The sequence below is a fragment of the Polypterus senegalus genome, chromosome 3, assembly GCF_016835505.1.
Source record: "Polypterus senegalus isolate Bchr_013 chromosome 3, ASM1683550v1, whole genome shotgun sequence".
NCBI classification, from domain to species: Eukaryota; Metazoa; Chordata; class Cladistia; order Polypteriformes; family Polypteridae; genus Polypterus; species Polypterus senegalus.
The window spans coordinates 297734446-297754191 of record NC_053156.1 but is presented as its reverse complement, the minus strand read 5'-3'; the positions used below and the strand labels follow the sequence as shown (position 1 = coordinate 297754191).

Sequence of the window (19746 nt, the reverse complement as noted above, 5' to 3'; positions counted from 1 at the left end):
TACAGCTTGAGACAGGAGATTGGTAAAACATCAGAAACAATATTGCTTGGGAAAACGAATGAACTCAAGCTGATGAAAGAGTCTGAGCAAATTCATTCATCACATTGGCAGCCAGCCAATCGGGTGCATGTTGCAATCACATCTTGCGAAACTCCCGCAGCATTTTAAAATAAATATGACGAACTAAACGAAGAGAACAGAGTGACAGAAGAGGAGAACAGAACAACGTCAGAAGAGGACAAGAGCGACGTCAGGAGGGGGAGCCAGCAAAGTGCGGCCGTTTCCGTCTCCCAGATCCAGTGTCAAAGGGGCGTCCCGACCGGGCATGGGTCCCAGCCATCTGCCACATGACATACAGAGAGACAGCGACAGGCACGTGCCAAGTGAGGGAGACCGCAGTCTGAGGGGAGGTGAGGCTCATTACTGCCACACCTCACATTTTCCCCCCAGTATTTGATGAGGAAATACACCAATTCAGCGATTTTGACTATAAAAATGATCAAAATTATTGAAATCATACAGAAAACAAATGTATAGCACAGACCAGTGGACACATTTATTTTATGTTATCGATATTAATTTTTTTACTTTTCATGATTACAGCTGACCTGCCTCCCCTGACCGCACGTCCTTACTATACACAAAGTAGCAGCATCCCTCTGGTGGAGGTCAAATTTGTAAACCAGTAGGGCATCATGGGAGTTGCAATCCTGAAGGACAGCCCTGTAGGCATTCTACAGAGGGAGCTGTGGGGAGAGGACTCCCATACTTTAAGGAGGATCTGACTGACTTGAAAATGTAATCGTGTGCTCTCCTGGGTCTGACATGAAAGAAGCCGCTCGATCTCATCCAGGGAGTCGGAGTTGCAAGAGCAGTAGGACAACCTGGGAGGAGTGGAGGTAGTGGAAGGAGAAGAATTGTAGTGTGTTATTGAACAGAAGGAGCCTGTGACTGTGGTCTTGGAATTATGTCTGGGGTTTGGGGCTCAGTGGCACCCCCTGTTGGTCATAGGTCACAGAGCTGAACGAGAAGTTGCTGGGGTCTTCGCTTGATGTTTCACTGAGGACCTTGAAAATGGAAGTGTGGTGACAATGCAAGGTGTGGGAATGTTATTGTGCTTGTCCGGGATGGAAAAACTTCTACTGTATTGACTTTTAAATTTTTTAATGTCTGTTAAGTGGTTGGACAGGCATCCCCACCAGGAATGCCCAGCCGGGAGGCTTCAGGAAGTCAGTCAGACATCCCGACCAATGAAGGGTAAGGGGCCAAACTCAAAAAGGTCTTCCCAAGGCTGACGGACAGACAGCCTGGACAGAGAAGGAGATTCCTTACCCGGATGAGAGGCCCTGGGGAAATAGACAGACACCCCGACCAGATGTGGTTTCAGTACCTTCCCTGGATGGGGAGGAAGAAGACAAGGACAGGGAAGGACTGTCTCTGAGGCCTGTTTATCTCCCCCCAAGCACTAAATGGCAGCAGCCCTCCATATCGGTGCCCATTCAGGAACAGGCAGGGAATGCTGGGAAATATAGTCCGGCAGAGCAGCCCGGACGTACTCCCTATTATATGGACCTTCCATGTGACCAGGAAGTACTTCCAACCGGTGACCACCCTGGCACCAGAAGTACTTCCAGGTCCTCAATAAAAGGGTCCGCTCTCTCTTATGCAGGAGTCAGAACTGTGAGGAAGGAAGGCAGCAGTCGACTGGAGGAGGACAGGGTGGTGAAGAGAGGAGAGGAGAGGAGAAGTGATTGTGAAGAGCGAAAACTCATTCTTGCTACTTTTTGGAGGTATTGTTTGTAATAAACACCTGTTTATTTGAACCCAGGACTCTGTGTGTGTTCGTGTTTGGGGCTCGCTGGTACCTCCGGTTCCATCACACCTTCTATGGGTGACTCTCATTGCTGCTGAGATGTTTTAACTGCCTGGAATGTTACTGTTGACTTTAAGAAGGTTCTGCTTACAGTATTTATTGCACTGATGGGACAATGTGCATGTGACTCTGTCTCTTCTGTTGCCATTGGTTCATCTCAGGTATGAACTACTAGAGGCTCCAGCAGCAAAGGGTGCTGTGGACTGATGGCACAGGGACATCGCCGTCAAATAAGCAGAACTAGAGGAGAGGGGACAGAGGTGATACTCACGCTTCTCAAGATTAGAGATGCTGAGCTTCAATACCTGAATTTCTTCTTTCAGATTTGCCAGGAGGCTCATGTCAGGTGGTGGTCCTGAAATAAACAAAGAGACACAGAAGACATGAAGGCGGGTGGGCCAGAAAACATAATCAAAGGAATGAAGGACGAGTAAAGGAATCTGATACAGTGCCCTCCATTATGTTTGGGACAAAGACACAATTTTTTCTTTGATTTCCCCCTCTGCTGAACAGTTTAAAATTACAAATCAAACAATTCAGACATCGTGATTAAAGTGCACATTGCAGGCTTTCATTTATGGGGATTTGCAGACAGTTCGGTCACACAACACTTTTTCTACACAGTCCACCCATTTCAGGGTACCATAATGTTTGGGCACAACATTGGCAGGTCTATTAAAGGAGTCATCATATTTATGACTGTGTCGCATATCCCAGCATGCAATGACTGATTGAAGTCTGTAATTCACAGACACCACCAGGTGCTCAGGGTCTTCTCTGGTGATGCTCTGCTAAGCCTCTAATGAAGCCCTCTTCAGCTCCTGCTTGTTTTGGATGGCTTGTCCTCTTAAGTTTTCTTTTCAGCCTATGGAAGACCTGCTGTTGACTGGCTTGGCCATTCAAGAAGCTTCCATTTTTAAGCTTGATAAACTCCTGTGTGTCCTCAGGATTGTGTTTGGCTCATTATCTTTTTGAAGGATGAAGTGCCATCAATGAGTGTGGAGGTCTTTACTGGAACTTGAGCAGATCAGATGTTTCTATACACCTCAGAATTCATTGCGCTGCCAGCAGTTCCATCATCCATGAAGAGAAGTGTGCCAGGACCTGTGCCAGCCATACATGCCCAAGCCTTAACACCCCCAGCACCGCCATGTTTAACAGGTAAGGTGGTCTGCTTTGGATCTCGGGCAGTTCCTTGTCATTTCCACACTTTGCGCTCACCATCACTCTGATCAGGTTCATCTTTGTCTCGTCTGTGCACAAGACCTTTTCCCAGAATTCTTCAGGCTCTTTGAAGTCCTTCTTCCCAAACTGTAATCTGGCCATCCTGTTTGTGTTTGCATCTTGCAGTGTGTCCTCTGTGTTTCAGTTCATGAAGTCTTCTGCTGATATTCGTCTCTGACACACACACATTGGCCCCCTGAAGTCTGGTTCTGATCTGTCACACATGCGTTTGGGGGCTTTTTCTTGACCATAGTGAGGATTCTTCTGTCCTCAGCAGTGTGTTTTGCTCATTATCTTTTTGAAGGATGAAGTGCCATCAATGAGTGTGGAGGTCTTTACTGGAACTTGAGCAGATCAGATGTTTCTACGCACCTCAGAATTCATTGTGCTGTCAGCAGTTCCATCATTCATGAAGAGAAGTGTGCCAGGACCTGTGCCAGTCATACATGCTCAAGCCTTAACACCCCAGCACCGCCATGTTTAACAGGTAAGGTGGTCTGCTTTGGATCTCGGGCAGTTCCTTGTCATCTCCACACTTTGAACTCGCCATCACTCTGATCAGGTTCATCTTTGTCTCGTCTGTCCACAAGACCTTTTCCCAGAATTCTTCAGGCTCTTTGAAGTCCTTCTTCCCAAACTGTAATCTGGCAGTGTGTCCTCTGTGTTTCTTTTCATGAAGTCTTCTGCTGATATTCGTCTCTGACACACACACATCGGCCCCCTGAAATCTGTTTCTGATCTGTCGCACAGGCATTTTGGGGTTTTTTCTTGACCATAGTGAGGATTCTTCTGTCATCAACAGTGAAGGTCTTCTTCCTTGGCCTACCAATCCCTTTGGGATTCCTGAGCCCACCAGTGTGTCCTTTCTTCTTCATCATATGCCAGGTTAGGATCATGCAGGTTGTTCTATCTTTCTGCACTGAGGGGATGGTGGTTCTCATGGCTTTATGCCCAAATTCACGGACAGCGGACTTTTTATTTAAACAAGCAAACTTTGATTGCTCTCAAACCTCAGAGATGCTCACTTTCATTTTTCTCGTTCTCTCTTTTTCTGAAAAAACCCAGCATGCATCACACATTAAAAAAATAAAAAAACAAAGTTCCCATCCCACTTTTCAGACCAATCAGAAAATGAACATTTGCATTCTGGGGTTCTGTGCTCAGACACCACACCGGTAGGACTCCATTTGTGGCTTCATTATTTGATTGCATGCATTAAAAATGCCACATAACTGTAGAGCAGCAATGGAAGACGTTGACTCTTCCATACTCTGGCATCATGACTGCTGGACCTTGTCACAAGGTGTGTATCCTGACCAAATATGACAACGAGTCTTCACTGCTCTTAGTGGATTGCACACTCCAGCAACCATTCAATTTGCTCTGCAACGCAAGCATTTCCACATCATAAGACATTTCTCAATGACGCAGGCAGCATCTGGTAGACTGCATGCCCAGGTGATTTCCTGCTGCTCTGAAGGCCAACGTATTGTGCGTAATAAACTAGCCACTTAGTGTACTTGATTGTATTTGTGGTGTCCAGTTAGTCAACTTAGAGCTTGTTAGTTCATTTCACGTGTGTCTAATCAGTTGACCCACATTGGATATACAAGACACTTCCCGGGTTACCTGACTACCTACCTGGAACTTCCGGAAAGCCACGATTTCCAGCTTCTCCCTTAATCCCTGGTTGGCCTGGAAGTCCCATTAAACCGGGCAGCCCACTAGGTCCGGGTAAACCTGCAAGAAGATTCCAGAGGGTAACTTGAGCACTTGTGGCCTCAACCTCCAAGACACTACAACAAGTGCAAACTTTACTTTTTTTATTTTTCAAGGACTCTGTCGTAGAGTGAAGTGGTGGTTCAGAGGCAAAGGATCTGCAATTGGAAAGTTGCTGAACCAGATCTTGTAAACTCCAGACGTGACTCTACTCTGTTGGGCCCTTAACCTGCAATTGCTTCATCCTGGTCATTCAGGCCTGCAAGCAGGTCCTCCAAGTTAGGATTGGCACTAAAGCCAACATAAAAAAACCACACATTGTTCCAGTGTGGTGCTGTGTGATATAGCGGGTCTAGGGCTCCGAATGAATGGCTAGTTTTTAATGAATAATTCGTTTGGCCATGTCAGTCTCCGTGGGCGCACTCGCAAAACCGCAGGGAGTTGATGAGGTAATTGGGGCGAGATGCACCTACATGTGAAGGTGCAATCATTCTCAATTGCTTCATAGACTTCCTGCTTCCAGACTCCCTCTGCTCTGGCCGCTGCTACCGAGTCGCTCTACCCCTTTGATGAAGTAGACTTTTTGTCTTTTCTGAGCTGGAATTGGGGCTGATATGTCAAGTTTGACAGCTGTTACTTGTGAGGCCGGATCGCCTCTGTAAGAGACTTGCATTTGTTTCTGCCACAACAGCAATAAAGTTTCTACTCCTTGGAAAACCTGCCGTATAAGTATGGGCCGGCACCGGAGAGTTTGAGAGAGAAGAAAGGAGAAACAGAAGGACTGAGGTTAAGGAGAGATGAAGGCAGGAGGTGTTAGGCACCGGTGCAGGAGCGAGCGCAGCATCACTGGTGAGAAAGGCAGGCAGCTGGGAGGAGAGCCCTGGAAGAGTGTATGGCCAACACTCAGGGCAGATGGATTGGGTCGCTCCTGCTGAGCATTTCAGAGGAGGAGGAGTGACCAGAATTATGGATGGATCTCCGCGGAAGGCAGTGGGAGTCGAGAAGGCTTGAGAGGGAGAGCCTGCCCCAATGTGAGTGCCCTGGAGTCTCAGTCAAACGAGGGAGCTGTATGTAGCCAAGGGACGGAAAGCTGCCTGACCAGTTAAAGGTCAGCTAATCCTGCAGGTATTGTGACTCCCCTGTTGCAAGGCCCGTATGGGAGAAGCAGGGTAGCTGCCAGTTAAAAGGAGAAGGCATCGGATTCTTAACACTAGAATTACCAGAGCCAATGAAAGAACTCGTAATTCCGCTCCACCTTAAATCCCTTTACACCTCTCCGTCAGCCTCTTTTGTCTTCTAAATGTGTCGATAAGCCCAAGCAGCAAGCTATACCAAGCCCCCCCATCGCCTCAGAACGACCAAGAAGTTCTCCCAGTTCCTGCCTTGATTGATTATCTGGGAGTGAGCTACTCAGAATTGAAAGGGAAAATAACTTGATGTGCGTTTTGTGTCTAAACAATCTATGTAAACAAATCATTAAAACAGAACCGTTTGTCATATTTTAGTAATAAATGACAAAATGTAGACAAGAACTGTATGATATGTAAAGGCTGATGGCTAAATGTAGATGTAAAGGCTAAAAAGTAACCGCGTCAGATCTGGGGCAGGGATGGGTGTTGTATCGTGATTGTGACTGAGAGAACAGAAGTGAAAAAAAAAATGCAAACTTTTACGAATCTTATAAATTTACAGCAGCTGTTACAGACACAAATCAAATGTATGTTTTTATTGTATAATATTGACAATAGGAGCAGCTCACTACTCAAAATAGTAACTTTTCAGTGGAACTGGTTTCAAACTTACGACCTTTGGATTATAAATTGACAGCGCTAACCGCTGCGCCATGGAAGCTGTTGTACTGTACTTGTCCCTTTTGTGAAAGTGTTTACATATTATACAGTTCATGTCTACATTTTGTCATTTATTACTAAAACATGAAAAACTTTTCTGTTTTAATGATTTGTTTGCATAGCTTGTTTAGACACAAAACGCACATCAAGTTGTTTCCCCTTACAATTCTGAGTAGCTCACTCCCAGATAATCAATCAAGTCAGGAACTGGGAGAATTTCTTGAGCCATTCTGAGGCGATGGGGGGATAGTATGGCAGGCTGCTTGCTGTTTAGGCTTTTCAACACATTCAGAAGACAAAAGAGGCTGACGGAGAGGTGCGAAGGGATTTAAGGTGGGCCGGAATTATGAGTTTTTTCGTTGGCTCTGGTAATTCTAGGGATTGCTTCCAGCCTGTTGATTTTACCCTATTTTTAATTGGATGTATTTATTGGAGTTTTAACCTCCACTTTTCACTTTGTTTTAAGGATTATTTATTTAGGGATGATTTTTTGGAACATTGCACTATTTATTTGGACACTGTTTTGTTTTGGTTTGTTTTAATAAAAGCAGTGTACACTTTTACACCATCCCCTAGCTCCAAGTGTGAGTTGTCCTCATTGCATAGGTCATTCGGTTACTTTATCGACAGTGTTGGGTGCAAAGCTGGAAGAGGGAGCTTGGAGCAGGACCTGCACTGTCACATGCTGTGGTGTCACCCACCGCACTCATGTCGGGTTTGACTGGCACTACACAACACAATCTCATCAGCAAGAAACCCTGCACAAGGGGGATTGGTCTTATATACCATGACTAGCAAAATAACTGAGCTTCGCAGCAGAGAAGTAGTGTGTTAAAAAAGTAATGAAAAAGAAAAGGAAACATTTTACTAATAACGTAACATGATTAACAATGTAATTGTTTTGTCACTGTTATGAGTGTTGCTGTCATATATTATATATATATATACACACACACACACATACACACATATATATATATATATATATATATATATATATATACACACACACATGCATACATCCACATATATACAGTATATATATACACTCACCTAAAGGATTATTAGGACCACCATACTAATACAGTGTTTGACCCCCTTTCGCCTTCAGAACTGCCTTAATTCTACGTGGCATTGATTCAACAAGGTGCTGAAAGCATTCTTTTGAAATGTTGGCCCATATTGATAGGATAGCATCTTGCAGTTGATGGAGATTTGTGGGATGAACATCCAGGGCACGAAGCTCCCGTTCCACCACATCCCAAAGATGCTCTATTGGGTTGAGATCTGGTGACTGTGGGGGCCATTTTAGTACAGTGAACTCATTGTCATGTTCAAGAAACCAATTTTAAATGATTCAAGCTTTGTGACATGGTGCATTATCCTGCTGGAAGTAGCCATCAGAGGATGGGTACATGGTGGTCATGAAGGGATGGACATGGTCAGAAACAATGCTCAGGTAGCCCGTGGCATTTAAACGATGCCCAATTGGCACTAAGGGGCCTAAAGTGTGCCAAGAAAACCTCCCCCACACCATTACACCACCACCACCAGCCTGCACAGTGGTAACAAGGCATGATGGATCCATGTTCTCATTCTGTTTACGCCAAATTCTGACTCTACCATTTGAATGTCTCAACAGAAATCGAGACTCATCAGACCAGGCAACATTTTTCCAGTCTTCAACTGTCCAATTTTGGTGAGCTCGTGCAAATTGTAGCCTCTTTTTCCTATTTGTAGTGGAGATGAGTGGTACCAGGTGGGGTCTTCTGCTGTTGTAGCCCATCCGCCTCAAGGTTGTGCGTGTTGTGGCTTCACAAATGCTTTGCTGCATACCTTGGTTGTAACGAGCGGTTATTTCAGTCAAAGTTGCTCTTCTATCAGCTTGAATCAGTCGGCCCATTCATTCTCCTCTGACCTCTAGCATCAACAAGGCATTTTCGCCCACAGGACTGCCGCATACTGGATGTTTTTCCCTTTTCACACCATTCTTTGTAAACCCTAGAAATGGTTGTGCGTGAAAATCCCAGTAACTGAGCAGATTGTGAAATACTCAGACCGGCTCGTCTGGCACCAACAACCATGCCACGCTCCAAATTGCTTAAATCACCTTTCTTTGCCATTCTGACATTCAGTTTGGAGTTCAGGAGATTGTCTTGACCAGGACCACACCCCTAAATGCATTGATTGATTGGTTGATTAGATAATTACATTAATGAGAAATTGAACAGGTGTTTCTAATAATCCTTTAGGTGAGTGTATATATATATATATACACACAAATACAAATACACACACACACATATATATACCCTTTGGGGTGCGAGCAGCTGTTGCTGCTGGTGCCAGAATCCATCGAGGAAGAAAAATAAAAAACATTATTTGTACAAAATCTTAATTTATCTATCCATTTGTAAATAATTAAATGGGCAGGCTATTTCGTATCAGTGCAATATGCTGCTTGTTTAAATGGATGACTCCTGCTCTTAGTGCTGCGTGGGTATTATGAACTATCATATCTGTTCAAGTTCTATTTAAATTTTAAATATACGTAATTTTTATTTAGTTGACAGAAATATGTTTGGTAGGAAAGTAAGTTAAATATAGTCATCATTGCATAAATTTTTCTTCACCATAGAAATGTAAAGACTAAATTCAACTTACATTCCTACCAAAGATATTTCTGTCGACTAAATAGAACCTACTTATATCGAATAAGAACTTGAAAAGATATATTTTTTCGAATCTGATTGCGCATTTTAGATCGACTTGACATGCAGTACATCGAGCCTGCGTGCTATTGAGCTGTCGCCTGCCTGCCTGCTTCAATTAGTCACCCTCGCTTCGCTCTTACTTTTTTACCGTTCATTTAATCATGGCTAGTCGCGAAAAAATAAAAAAATGGAAGGAGGATTACACTGAGTATGGCTTTACCAAAACAATTATTGATGGCGAATAAAGTATCCATTATTCATAAAGCTTCAATTGGTGATCTGTTTTTCTGTGTTAACCTCATATTTTTTCATACTTCTTCTCAAACCAAGGGGGTGTGAGGGTAAAATGAATTGGGAAGCGCTGATATATATATATTGAATATATCAAAATAGTTTTATTGTCAAATAATGCAAAGAGTACGCGGCACGTGTTTAGCCCTAATTCTGGGCTCATCAGGCGTACACACTCACTGCACCCCCTTTTGGTAATCGAACCTCGGATGTCAGCGCTAGAGGCGAAGCCTCTCGTGTTGCGCCACGGTGTGTGGTTCGTTTATTTGACAGTATGTAGATTGGGATATTATATATATATACTGTATATATATATATATATTGTGACAGTAGGGGGCAATATCGATCACTTGAACCCTCAGGTACCACGCCAGACGCCAGGTAAAAGTGCTAAAATGATTTGTTTTATTATAATAATGTGCACTAAGCACCCTCCACTCCACACTATTCATAAACCAAATACAATACTCTAATAATAACAATAACCAATCGTCCAACTCCCAGACGCATTGCCCTCCTACCACCCAGCTCAGCTCACCGTCTGGGAGTTCCCAGAGTCCTTTATACTCCCTGACCTGGAGGTGTTCCTACCCAACAGTCCACAATTCCTTATTCCTTCCAGATCAGGGTGAATAGTCCTTATCTTCACCTCAGAAGCACTTCGTTTCTTCCTGTCACGAGATTATGATATACTTCCGGGTTATAGGGCATATACGAGTCCATGAGCCTCCCTACAGCGACTCCTTGTGGTCCCCAAGGTATCCAGCAGGGCTGGGTATAAAAACTACAGAGTCCATGATGTCCTGCTGGAACTCGGGATATGTCCATGATGTCGGGAGAGCTCCTCCGAGCGGCCGGGGGTGAGGGCCGGAATATGAAGCCGGCCATCCACCACAATATATATATATATATATATATATATATATATATACAGTATATATATATATATATATATATATATATACTAATAAAAGGCAAAGCCCTCACTGACTCACTCACTCACTCACTCACTCACTCATCACTAATTCTTCAACTTCCCGTGTAGGTAGAAGGCTGAAATTTGGCAGGCTTATTCCTTACAGCTTACTTACAAAAGTTAAGTATGTTTTATTTCGAAATTCTACGCGTTAACGGTCATAACGGTCGATAACGGTCGACAATGTCCGCCATGTTAAACTTTCTTATTTATGGCTTCATCTTCACGAAATTTGGTAGGCGGCTTCCCTGCGCTAACCGGAACCGATGTACGTACTTATTTCGATGGTATGACGCCACTGTCGGCCGCCATATTGAACTTTTCAATGTCACTAATTTTCCAACTTCCCGTGTAGGTAGAAGGCTGAAATTTCGCAGGCTCATTCGTTACAAAAGTTAAGCAGGTTTCATTTCGAAATTCTACGCATAACAGTCATAACAGTCAACAACGTCCGCCATGCTGAACTTTCTTATTCATGGCCCCATCTTCACGAAATTTGGTAGGCGGCTTCCGTATGTACATACTTATTTCGGTGGTATGATGCCACTGTCAGCCGCCATATATCGTTGCTCCAGTCTCTTCATTCCCTTCCTTGCTTTGCCACGGGATTCACGTCTCTCTACTGATAACTACAGCCTTTTTATTTAATCCAAGGCTTCTCCGCTGTTTTATTGTTCATTTATTACGATTATAGTTATTGTGTAGATATTTTAGACTTACTTTACATTGTTCAGGTACCCATTTCCTTTATCATTCCAACCGTACCCCCATTAACATGTCTATCGAGGTGATTACCATCGATCAAAGAACTGTCACTTACCGAGTGGTTTCCATGCCCGGAGATGGCACCTACCTTTTTCATTCTCTTTGTTACATATTGCACGGCCATATCAGGCTCACTCTTGATATCTGGAGAAACATTGTGTCTTATGTATTGAATGACTGGGACAGGTTCACTGTGTGGACTGATGACGGTTCAGGAGATAATTAGACTACACAGGAGCACTAGAAGAGTGAAATGCTTAAGCCCTTCACCTATGGTTCTGCATGTGAGTTGATGACTGCCGCTGAATTTTTCGGTTGTCGCTTTCAAGTGTACCGAAATGACCAAATATTTTACACCTTTCGAAACCGCCAATGCCTCTTAAACATCTTAGGTTCACAGGTGACGATTTCAGTAGTGGACACTTTGATGTTTATGAATGTTTAAACTCTCAAAAGCTGGATGTGAAGTTATCGATTAAACCGGTTGTATGCTTACAACGCTTGACAGATGCCGAAAGTCTCTTCAACACAAGTCCTACAAATACGGTCGTAATTGAAACAAACCATGAAACTCAAACCGATTTTTACAGCAGCAATCCAAGCTGTGAGATTTGAAACAAGATTACTGTTCACATGGCCAACTGTATGTTGTATGCTCAAGAGTAAGCTCAGCGCACAGCTTGGTCATGTTACAACCAGAGGGCCGAACTCACAATGTGGTACACAAAGAGATTCTTAACAAATAATTATTGGTATATTTTCCCTCAGTTTAAAAAGGTTTAATTTTCTTCTTAATAAAACTTTTAAGGCAGTACTTTGACGCTGCGAAGCGCGGGTATTTTGCTATATATATATATAGATATAGATATAATGTGTGTGTGTATGTATAGATATATATATATATATATAAATATATATATATATATATTGTCACGCATGCACAAGTAGGAGGCCGCGGATGGACCTTAAAACGCATCGAATGACGTTCGCCGGCAGGGAGTGGTGGGGTACTAACCTTTCTCCTTTGTTTTCCAGAACTAAAGATGCTCCGCATAGGACCTTTCCCGCAGTACATCCACTTCCGCCCTTCCTCCGCCATCTTCCCTGACGTCAGCAGTCCCGTCATCCCTCACACCTCCTTCCCAGCATTCCTCCACTTCCGGCTCCTCCCTATAAAATGGTCGCCGACGCCTAGAATGGCGTCGCGCGTATGAACTGTTTGTTTATACTTATGACCTGATTTTTTTGAATTTTGAATTGTGGATTGCAGTTTATATACGGGGCCGGAAAACCCCAAACCTTTTTGCTGCCTCATATTGAGTCTTTTACAATATATATAGATAGATAGATAGATAGATATAATATGTGTGTGTATGTGTGTGTATATATACTGTATATATATATAGATATATAGATATACAGATAGATAGATATATATATATATAATGTGTGTGTGTGTGTGTGTGTATGTATATATATATATATGACAGCAACACTCATAACAGTGACAAAACAATTACATTGACAATCGTGTTACGTTATTTTCAAAATGTTTCCTTTAATTTTTCATTACTTCTTTAACACACTACTTCTCCGCTGTGAAGCACGGGTATTTTGCTAGTATATATATATATGTATGATAATTCCTGTACCCACAATAAATGCCTTTATTGAATAGACAAACCAGGGGTCAACAAGTTCCTTTCTACTGCAGCCACAACCACGACACACATAAAAACATCAGTAATAACTCATAAACTTGCAATATTATTTAGGAAAAACGCAACATTTTACTCACCAAAAATTCGGATTATTTGTAAACAAAATCCATCCTCCTCTCTTTCCTCAAAAACAGTTCAATTACTCTGTCATATGGATTATCCGTGCGCTTCAGTTTCATCAAAAAGTCCCTTTCTATCGCCATCGAAGCTAATGCTGAAAGTTGAACCTGCCCTGTCGTATTTCTGAATAAATTTGAATTTGCTTTAGGCTGAAAATGTCCGCTCGACAGAAGCAGTGTACATGGGAATGGTCAACGCCAAACATACCAATGTGAACAGCTGCCCCATGCTCTCATTCAGATTTTTCTGATGAAGGATGTCAAGGAGATCAGTGGGAGATTCTCCTGCAAAATCATCCAAGGCATACATTACAGTCAGTTCTGTTTTTAGCCGAGACAGATCAAAAAGCGCTCCGTGGCTCTTGTGTTAAACTGGAGAAGGCTGCATGCAGGAAATTTTTCTTGTATTCCTGAAACTTCTGGGGCTTGAGGAGTGTGACAAACATCAAGCTTTCGTGGTCTTGAAATCTGGTCTGTGTCTGGCAAATAATATTGTCCAGAATCCTGCAACGGAGTTGGCCGTAGTGCATGTGACGATCTTTTGCTCTGAGTGTTTCCGGTGTGTTCAGTGGCCTCGTAGAGTTCCTCATATCGGCTTCTATCCAATCAATGGGTCTGAATACTGTGATGTTGCCGTACGCCTGCTTGAGGGCCCTACTGACACCAACTCAAAATCTGATTGGTTCAAGCAACAGGTTTATCGACATTTATTCTGTGTTAAAGTGTCTGCACAATGGATTGTGAAAGCCTCCTTGCCTGGCAACAAATGATGGCTGAAATGTGATTGGTTAAATGCTTTAATATGAAACTCCGCCTCCCACGGCTATCGAGGCGCTAGCTGGAACAGCACTTCCTTTATTTTTAATGGCGGCCGTTAACTGATTGCACTGCGAGATGATAGATAAATTAAGGTGAGTATGATACTTATTTTTAACAAACTAACCACTGAAAAACAATTGAATTTCAATCAGTACATGTTTACAATAGCACGTATATTGCCATTTTATGCTTATACAGTGAGATTTACAATGTTTCATGCTAATATTTCCACGTTAGACCCCTTGATAAATGGTAATAGACTACTTGTTGTTGTAGCAAATTAATGATTGAGTAGATTATATAGGCATATTTCAGTCCAAATACCTCTTAAACTCAAAGCGACCCGGTATCAGGATGACAAAGGTTCAAAAAATGTTTTAAAACACATTTCACTGCATCATGCAGACAAACTACACCACATACCAACACAAACAACCTCATTTTAAAGCCACAGGTCTGTACTACACACTCTTAGTGAGTTGGAGAGTGATTTACATGTGTTGTCGCATGTAACTTCATAAAGCGACAGCAAATATAGAATTATTATATATCAAAATTTACGGAAGCCGATGCTGAATAAAACGAGCCCGAGCATTAGCGAGAAATTGTTTGTTATATAAATATTTTATATAATTTGATATAAGTTTTATGGGTGGCGCAGTGGTAGCGCTGCCGCCTCGCAGTTAGGAGACCCGGGTTTGCTTCCTGGGTCCTCCCTGCGTGGAGTTTGCATGTTCTCCCCGTGTCTGCGTGGGTTTCCTCCCTCAGTCCAAAGACATGCAGGTTAGGTGCATTGGCCTTGGTGTGTTTGTGTGTGTCCTCCGGTGGGTTGGCACCCTGCCTTGTGCCCTGTGTTGGCTGGGATTGGCTCCAGCAGACCCCCGTGGCCCTGTGTTTGGATTCAGCGGGTTGGAAGATGGATGGATGAATGGATAAGTTTTATATTATGGAGCCGTGGCGGTGCCTAATGCAGTAACTATTTATTTATTTTTTGTGTTGTTAACATGAAACGTTTTACAAGTACAGTTGATATGTCTGGGAACACCTCAGAGGTGAAAAAACTGACTTGACATTCTTGACCTTGAAATAGACTGTATTTTATAACAAACAAATAGACAAGTCACGTTGGTTTTTGAGTAAAGGAATGTTTAAATTTGACACAAACATAATTTCTAGCACATTTGAAAGGTTATATGTCAAGTTTTAGTGAAAAAAATGAATGTTCTCCTTTATTTATTGGATAATAAGGGTTTATAGTGGAAATTGCTGAAAATGCCCACAGCTGACAAGGGGTTAGATAAATAACTTTAGACATAGATAAATCAATAAATGAATACATGATTTAATTAATGAAGAAAAAAACAAAATATATTCCTAGTTAAAAAATAATCAGTTATACTTACATTTCGTGTCATTTTTTACCCAATAACAACTTATAAACTTAACTAGCCATGTGTGCCCAACTACATTGTGCGTGTTAAAGTTGTCTGTGAAGGGCTCCCTGTTTAAGCGTGACTGCCAGTCGTGAACTGGGCCCTTCGTCGCACAGCATTATGATTTTTTATAAGGGAAACAAAATTACAAAAGAAAACCCTTGGATATTGATTCGATAGGAACGGCCTACTCGGAATCACTCTCGAATCGTAATTATGTGGTGGTGTAGGAGCATTTCTGCTTCTGTCCGTTCACAGTCCGTCTCGTTTTCACGACGCTGTCGTTTCCTCTCATGATCTCTTCTCAACCTTTCTCCAATCTCGCAGGTTGCTTTGTGGCAATCCAAAGAGTAAGGCAATATACACGGAGCAATGGTTATAAAAGGGGGACACATAGGTATCCAGGCTCTTTAAAGCATAAATAGAGATCACTTCACTGACATGTGAGCAAGGCACTGTACAACTGTGAGACACGCAGCACTCGCCAGCTACAACGTAACAATAATAATTTCTGGAACGTGCTGTTACGTTGTCATTCATTTTACCTACTGTCTTTCTTTCACTCATATGTTACGTAGGCACGTACCTTTTATCTTCGGCAATCTCATTCTCTAACCAGGCCTCAGGAGCTAACCAGCGTAACACTGTCCACCACCCCTTTCGTTATTCCGGCAAATTGTTGACATCTGTGAGTAACAACAACGTACTAAACTGGAAGGTGGTCTATGCATGCGTGGAATTCGCGGACAAACAAAGATCAAGATCTAAATGAAGATCTTTTTAGTTTATTTAAAGCACAACAGTTTGTTTAGTTTGAATGTCTGTGTTTTGAGGTGTGACTGGCATACTACAGTCTTCAGTAGTATAAGCCTGGAGGAGATTCTTAATGCAATGCCTATGTTTTAGCTGTCTCTCTACTGCCATCTAGTGCTTCTTCTAATTCATTCGCGGACAAACAAAGATCAAGACCCAAATGAAGATTATATATAGAGATTATTCATAGATTTATTTATGTAACTAAACATGTATTTATTTAATTTTGACAAAAATGTCCCTCCATATCAGATTTACTTATGTTCTTAAATATTTTACGTAACAACAACTAAGTTAAAAAAATGTAATGACAATTTAAGTTGCATTAGCCAATATTAGCCTGTTCTACATAGATTGTTAAACAGCTGCTCTCTCTAAGCCAGGGGTGTCGAACTCCAGGCCGTGGAGGGCTGCAGTGATTGCAGGTTTTCATTCTAACCCTTTTCCTAATCAGTGACAGTTAAATTCTTCTTCCCTTCATTTTAAAAGCCCTGTTTTAAGGAGTCAGTCCTCTGAATTAATTCTTCTCTTCATTAAATGACAGCCAAACAGAAATGAGATATCAAACAAGCCAACAGATGACCAGCTAAATTGGGGCTTCAAACTCCAACCAGTTTCACTCCAATCATTTTCTCAATGAGAAGCCGATTCCTGCTGTTAATCAAACTCATTATTTAATTCCACGGCCTGTTGCTGCTCTCATTCTGCCGTAGCAGACATTTCTAAAACGGTTGATTTTCAAAGAACACCATCAAAATGTTTTGGTGCACTGAGAGATCAACCTTACTTTATTTTCAGATATTGTGTGATGGGCACAGATAAGCTGGTCATGTGGTGGCTTGTTTTGTGTCTCATTATTGTTTGGCTAAGGGGCCTGAGTCAAGTTAATTAAAGTTAAAGCAAAAGAAGTTAATTAGCAGCAAAAACTGGTCACCAAATAAGAAGACGGTTAGAATGAAAACCTGCAGCCGCTGCGGCCCTCCAGGACCAGAGTTTGACACCCGTGCTCTAAGCTAACATCAAAGTTCTTTTATTAGGGTCATTATGCTGGTGAAGGTGAGTTATCTTCAGGTGAAAAGATACATTAAATTGCTAGTTGGATTAAAATTTGAAGAGTTTCTAAATGAAGGTAAGTTTGAATTTAATTAGGCGTTAGCTGATGTTTCTTCTGATTTGAAAAATTCATTTTATTGACATTTTATTATCAGTTTTTTCCTTTGATGAGATAGATACTAATGTGGAGGAAGATATTTTTCAAGAGTTGATTCAGAGCAACCCACAGATATGCTTCACAGTGAGATTTTTGCTGACCTGGATGTTTCTGATGGTGTATAATTTTGTTCAGAAATGTTCAAATGTCTTCATTAAATATTTGAAAATCAATCAATATTGCTCTTCTCTTTTTGAAAAAAACAATTTTCACCCCCTGCTACCTTAACACCAAGTACATGCACTGATGCTCTTTCAAACTCCAGTGATGTAGAAGTCCTGTCTGCAAGCTCAAACTCTAGTAATGCCTGAGAAGGTGAGAGGTTTGGTAAGTATGAACATTCTCTTCTGTTTATTTCTAGGTTTAAGGAATTAAGTGTGATTGAGACATGATGGCTTTGTGTTGTTTTTCTGTATGCAATTTCATTAGGTTGTAGCAGTGCTACCGTTAGTTAGAACTGCATATCCCAGCAGTCCTTGCAGGGGCTGTTGGGGTCAAAGGTGGCCAGAGGGGTTTAAAAGGAGGGCAGGGGGCGAAGAGGAAGAAAAAAAAGTTTGTTTTGTTTGTTTGGTGCTTGTATTTATCTGTTGAACTGCCTGCCGTTTATCTGCTATACATCTTTGTGTCCTGGATTGTAGTGTTTGTTGGGGTCTGGAATCATTTGTCTACCTGTCTACTGTTACTAAGGTCGGTGTCTGGATTCATTGGCTTTCACGGAAGAAGGATCGCTCCTGAACCATTCATCTGTCATCATACTTCAGCAATTACCGGTAGGACTGTGTTTTTCCATTTCCCTCACTTCATACAAATCGCTGGACATAACTTCACCGCTGATCATTTCATACATGGACTTTACTGTGTGTTTGTCGTGTTTATCTGTTAAATGTAATATCGTCGTAGGGATCAGGGGTGGAATTATTGTTTCCATTTAGTTCATTTAATTTCATTATACTGTTTTATCGTTTAAGTTCCCAGCGTGTTTTCTTTGTTGTCTCTGTAGTGTGTGTGTGTGTGGTGCCAAGGTTGGGGTTGTCCCTGGTAATCCTCGTGTAAAATAAATAAATCACCGTCACACACGACGGTGTGAATCTTAGCGGCATCTGGCCGCCACAAGGTGATTCAAGACTTTATTTTGCTGTTAAATACTGAAACATCTGCAAGATTGCTTGAGCAGTAGGAGACAGCGTTCAAGCAGAAAGTCATCAAAGAAGCAAAGACAACAGAAGTTCAAAGTTATATCAGTGCAACAGAGAAACAACAGTCTGAAAATGGTAAGTAGTATGTTGAAGTTTGAAATGACCGGCGAGGCTCTCTGTTCTACATACTAATTCATATTTCTGAGCATTGACCCCGTCTCATTTTCCATCAGACTGTAACAGTGACATTTCCCCTTTCTTGCTGCTGTTATATTTGTTACCACCTTCCATGGAGGAACGAGGCTACAATCAGTCCAACTGATGCTGTTGACAGGCTTGTACATTTACTAATGCAAGATCAACGTCTTCACAATGGGTTGTACAGTCATAGATTTTTTTTTTGGTTGATTGGTACTGATGGAAGTTGTTCTCTTGCTTTTCACCCAATATGTAATGTTTATTGGTTAAGTCTTATTGGTGACATGAAAATATAATATCAATTTTAACCATATCGCAGTGGTCTGTACTTGTCTCTGCTTTCTAGCATATTATCTTTTTCCTTTTGAACATGACGGGCGGCACGGTGGCGCAGTGATAGTGCTGCTGCCTCGCAGTTAGGAGACCCGGGTTTGCTTCCCGGGTCCTCCCCACGTGGAGTTTGCATGTTCTCCCCGTGTCTGCGTGGGTTTCCTCCCACAGTCCAAAGACATGTTGGTTAGGTGGATTGGTGATTCTAAATTGGCCCATGGGTGTGTTTGTGTGTGTTCTGTGGTGGGTTTGGCACCCTGCCCAGGATTGGCTCCAGCAGACCCCTTTGTTCGGATTCAGCGGGTTGGAAAATGGATGGATTGAACATGACGTGAATTACAAACACTTGTAACTTGATTGCTGACAACCTCCAAACTTACTGTGTTAAATTTTAGGTATAGCACTTTTCATATTTTCAACCTGATAAAATGTTGTTCAGTGTTTAATGTACAGTATTAAATTATTCTGCTCTGGTTTTGAAATTGCTGTGTATTTATCAAAAGCATCATGCGTCATTTTTTATAGTCCTGTACCGCAGCATTGAAGAACATCTCA

The 19746-nt window shown here is 42.1% G+C and overlaps 1 protein-coding gene across 1 annotated transcript in view; it reads right to left on the bottom strand.

Moving 5' to 3' along the window:
* The window catches only part of LOC120526333 (mannose-binding protein C-like), a 34825-nt gene that overhangs the window by 2054 nt on the left and 13025 nt on the right, over nt 1-19746 (bottom strand). The window contains exons 2-3 of the mRNA XM_039749481.1: nt 4739-4837; nt 2145-2228 (exon numbers count right to left, since the gene is read on the bottom strand). Coding sequence (XP_039605415.1) covers nt 2145-2228; nt 4739-4837 — 183 coding nt within the window. The remainder of the gene's footprint in view (nt 1-2144; nt 2229-4738; nt 4838-19746) is intronic.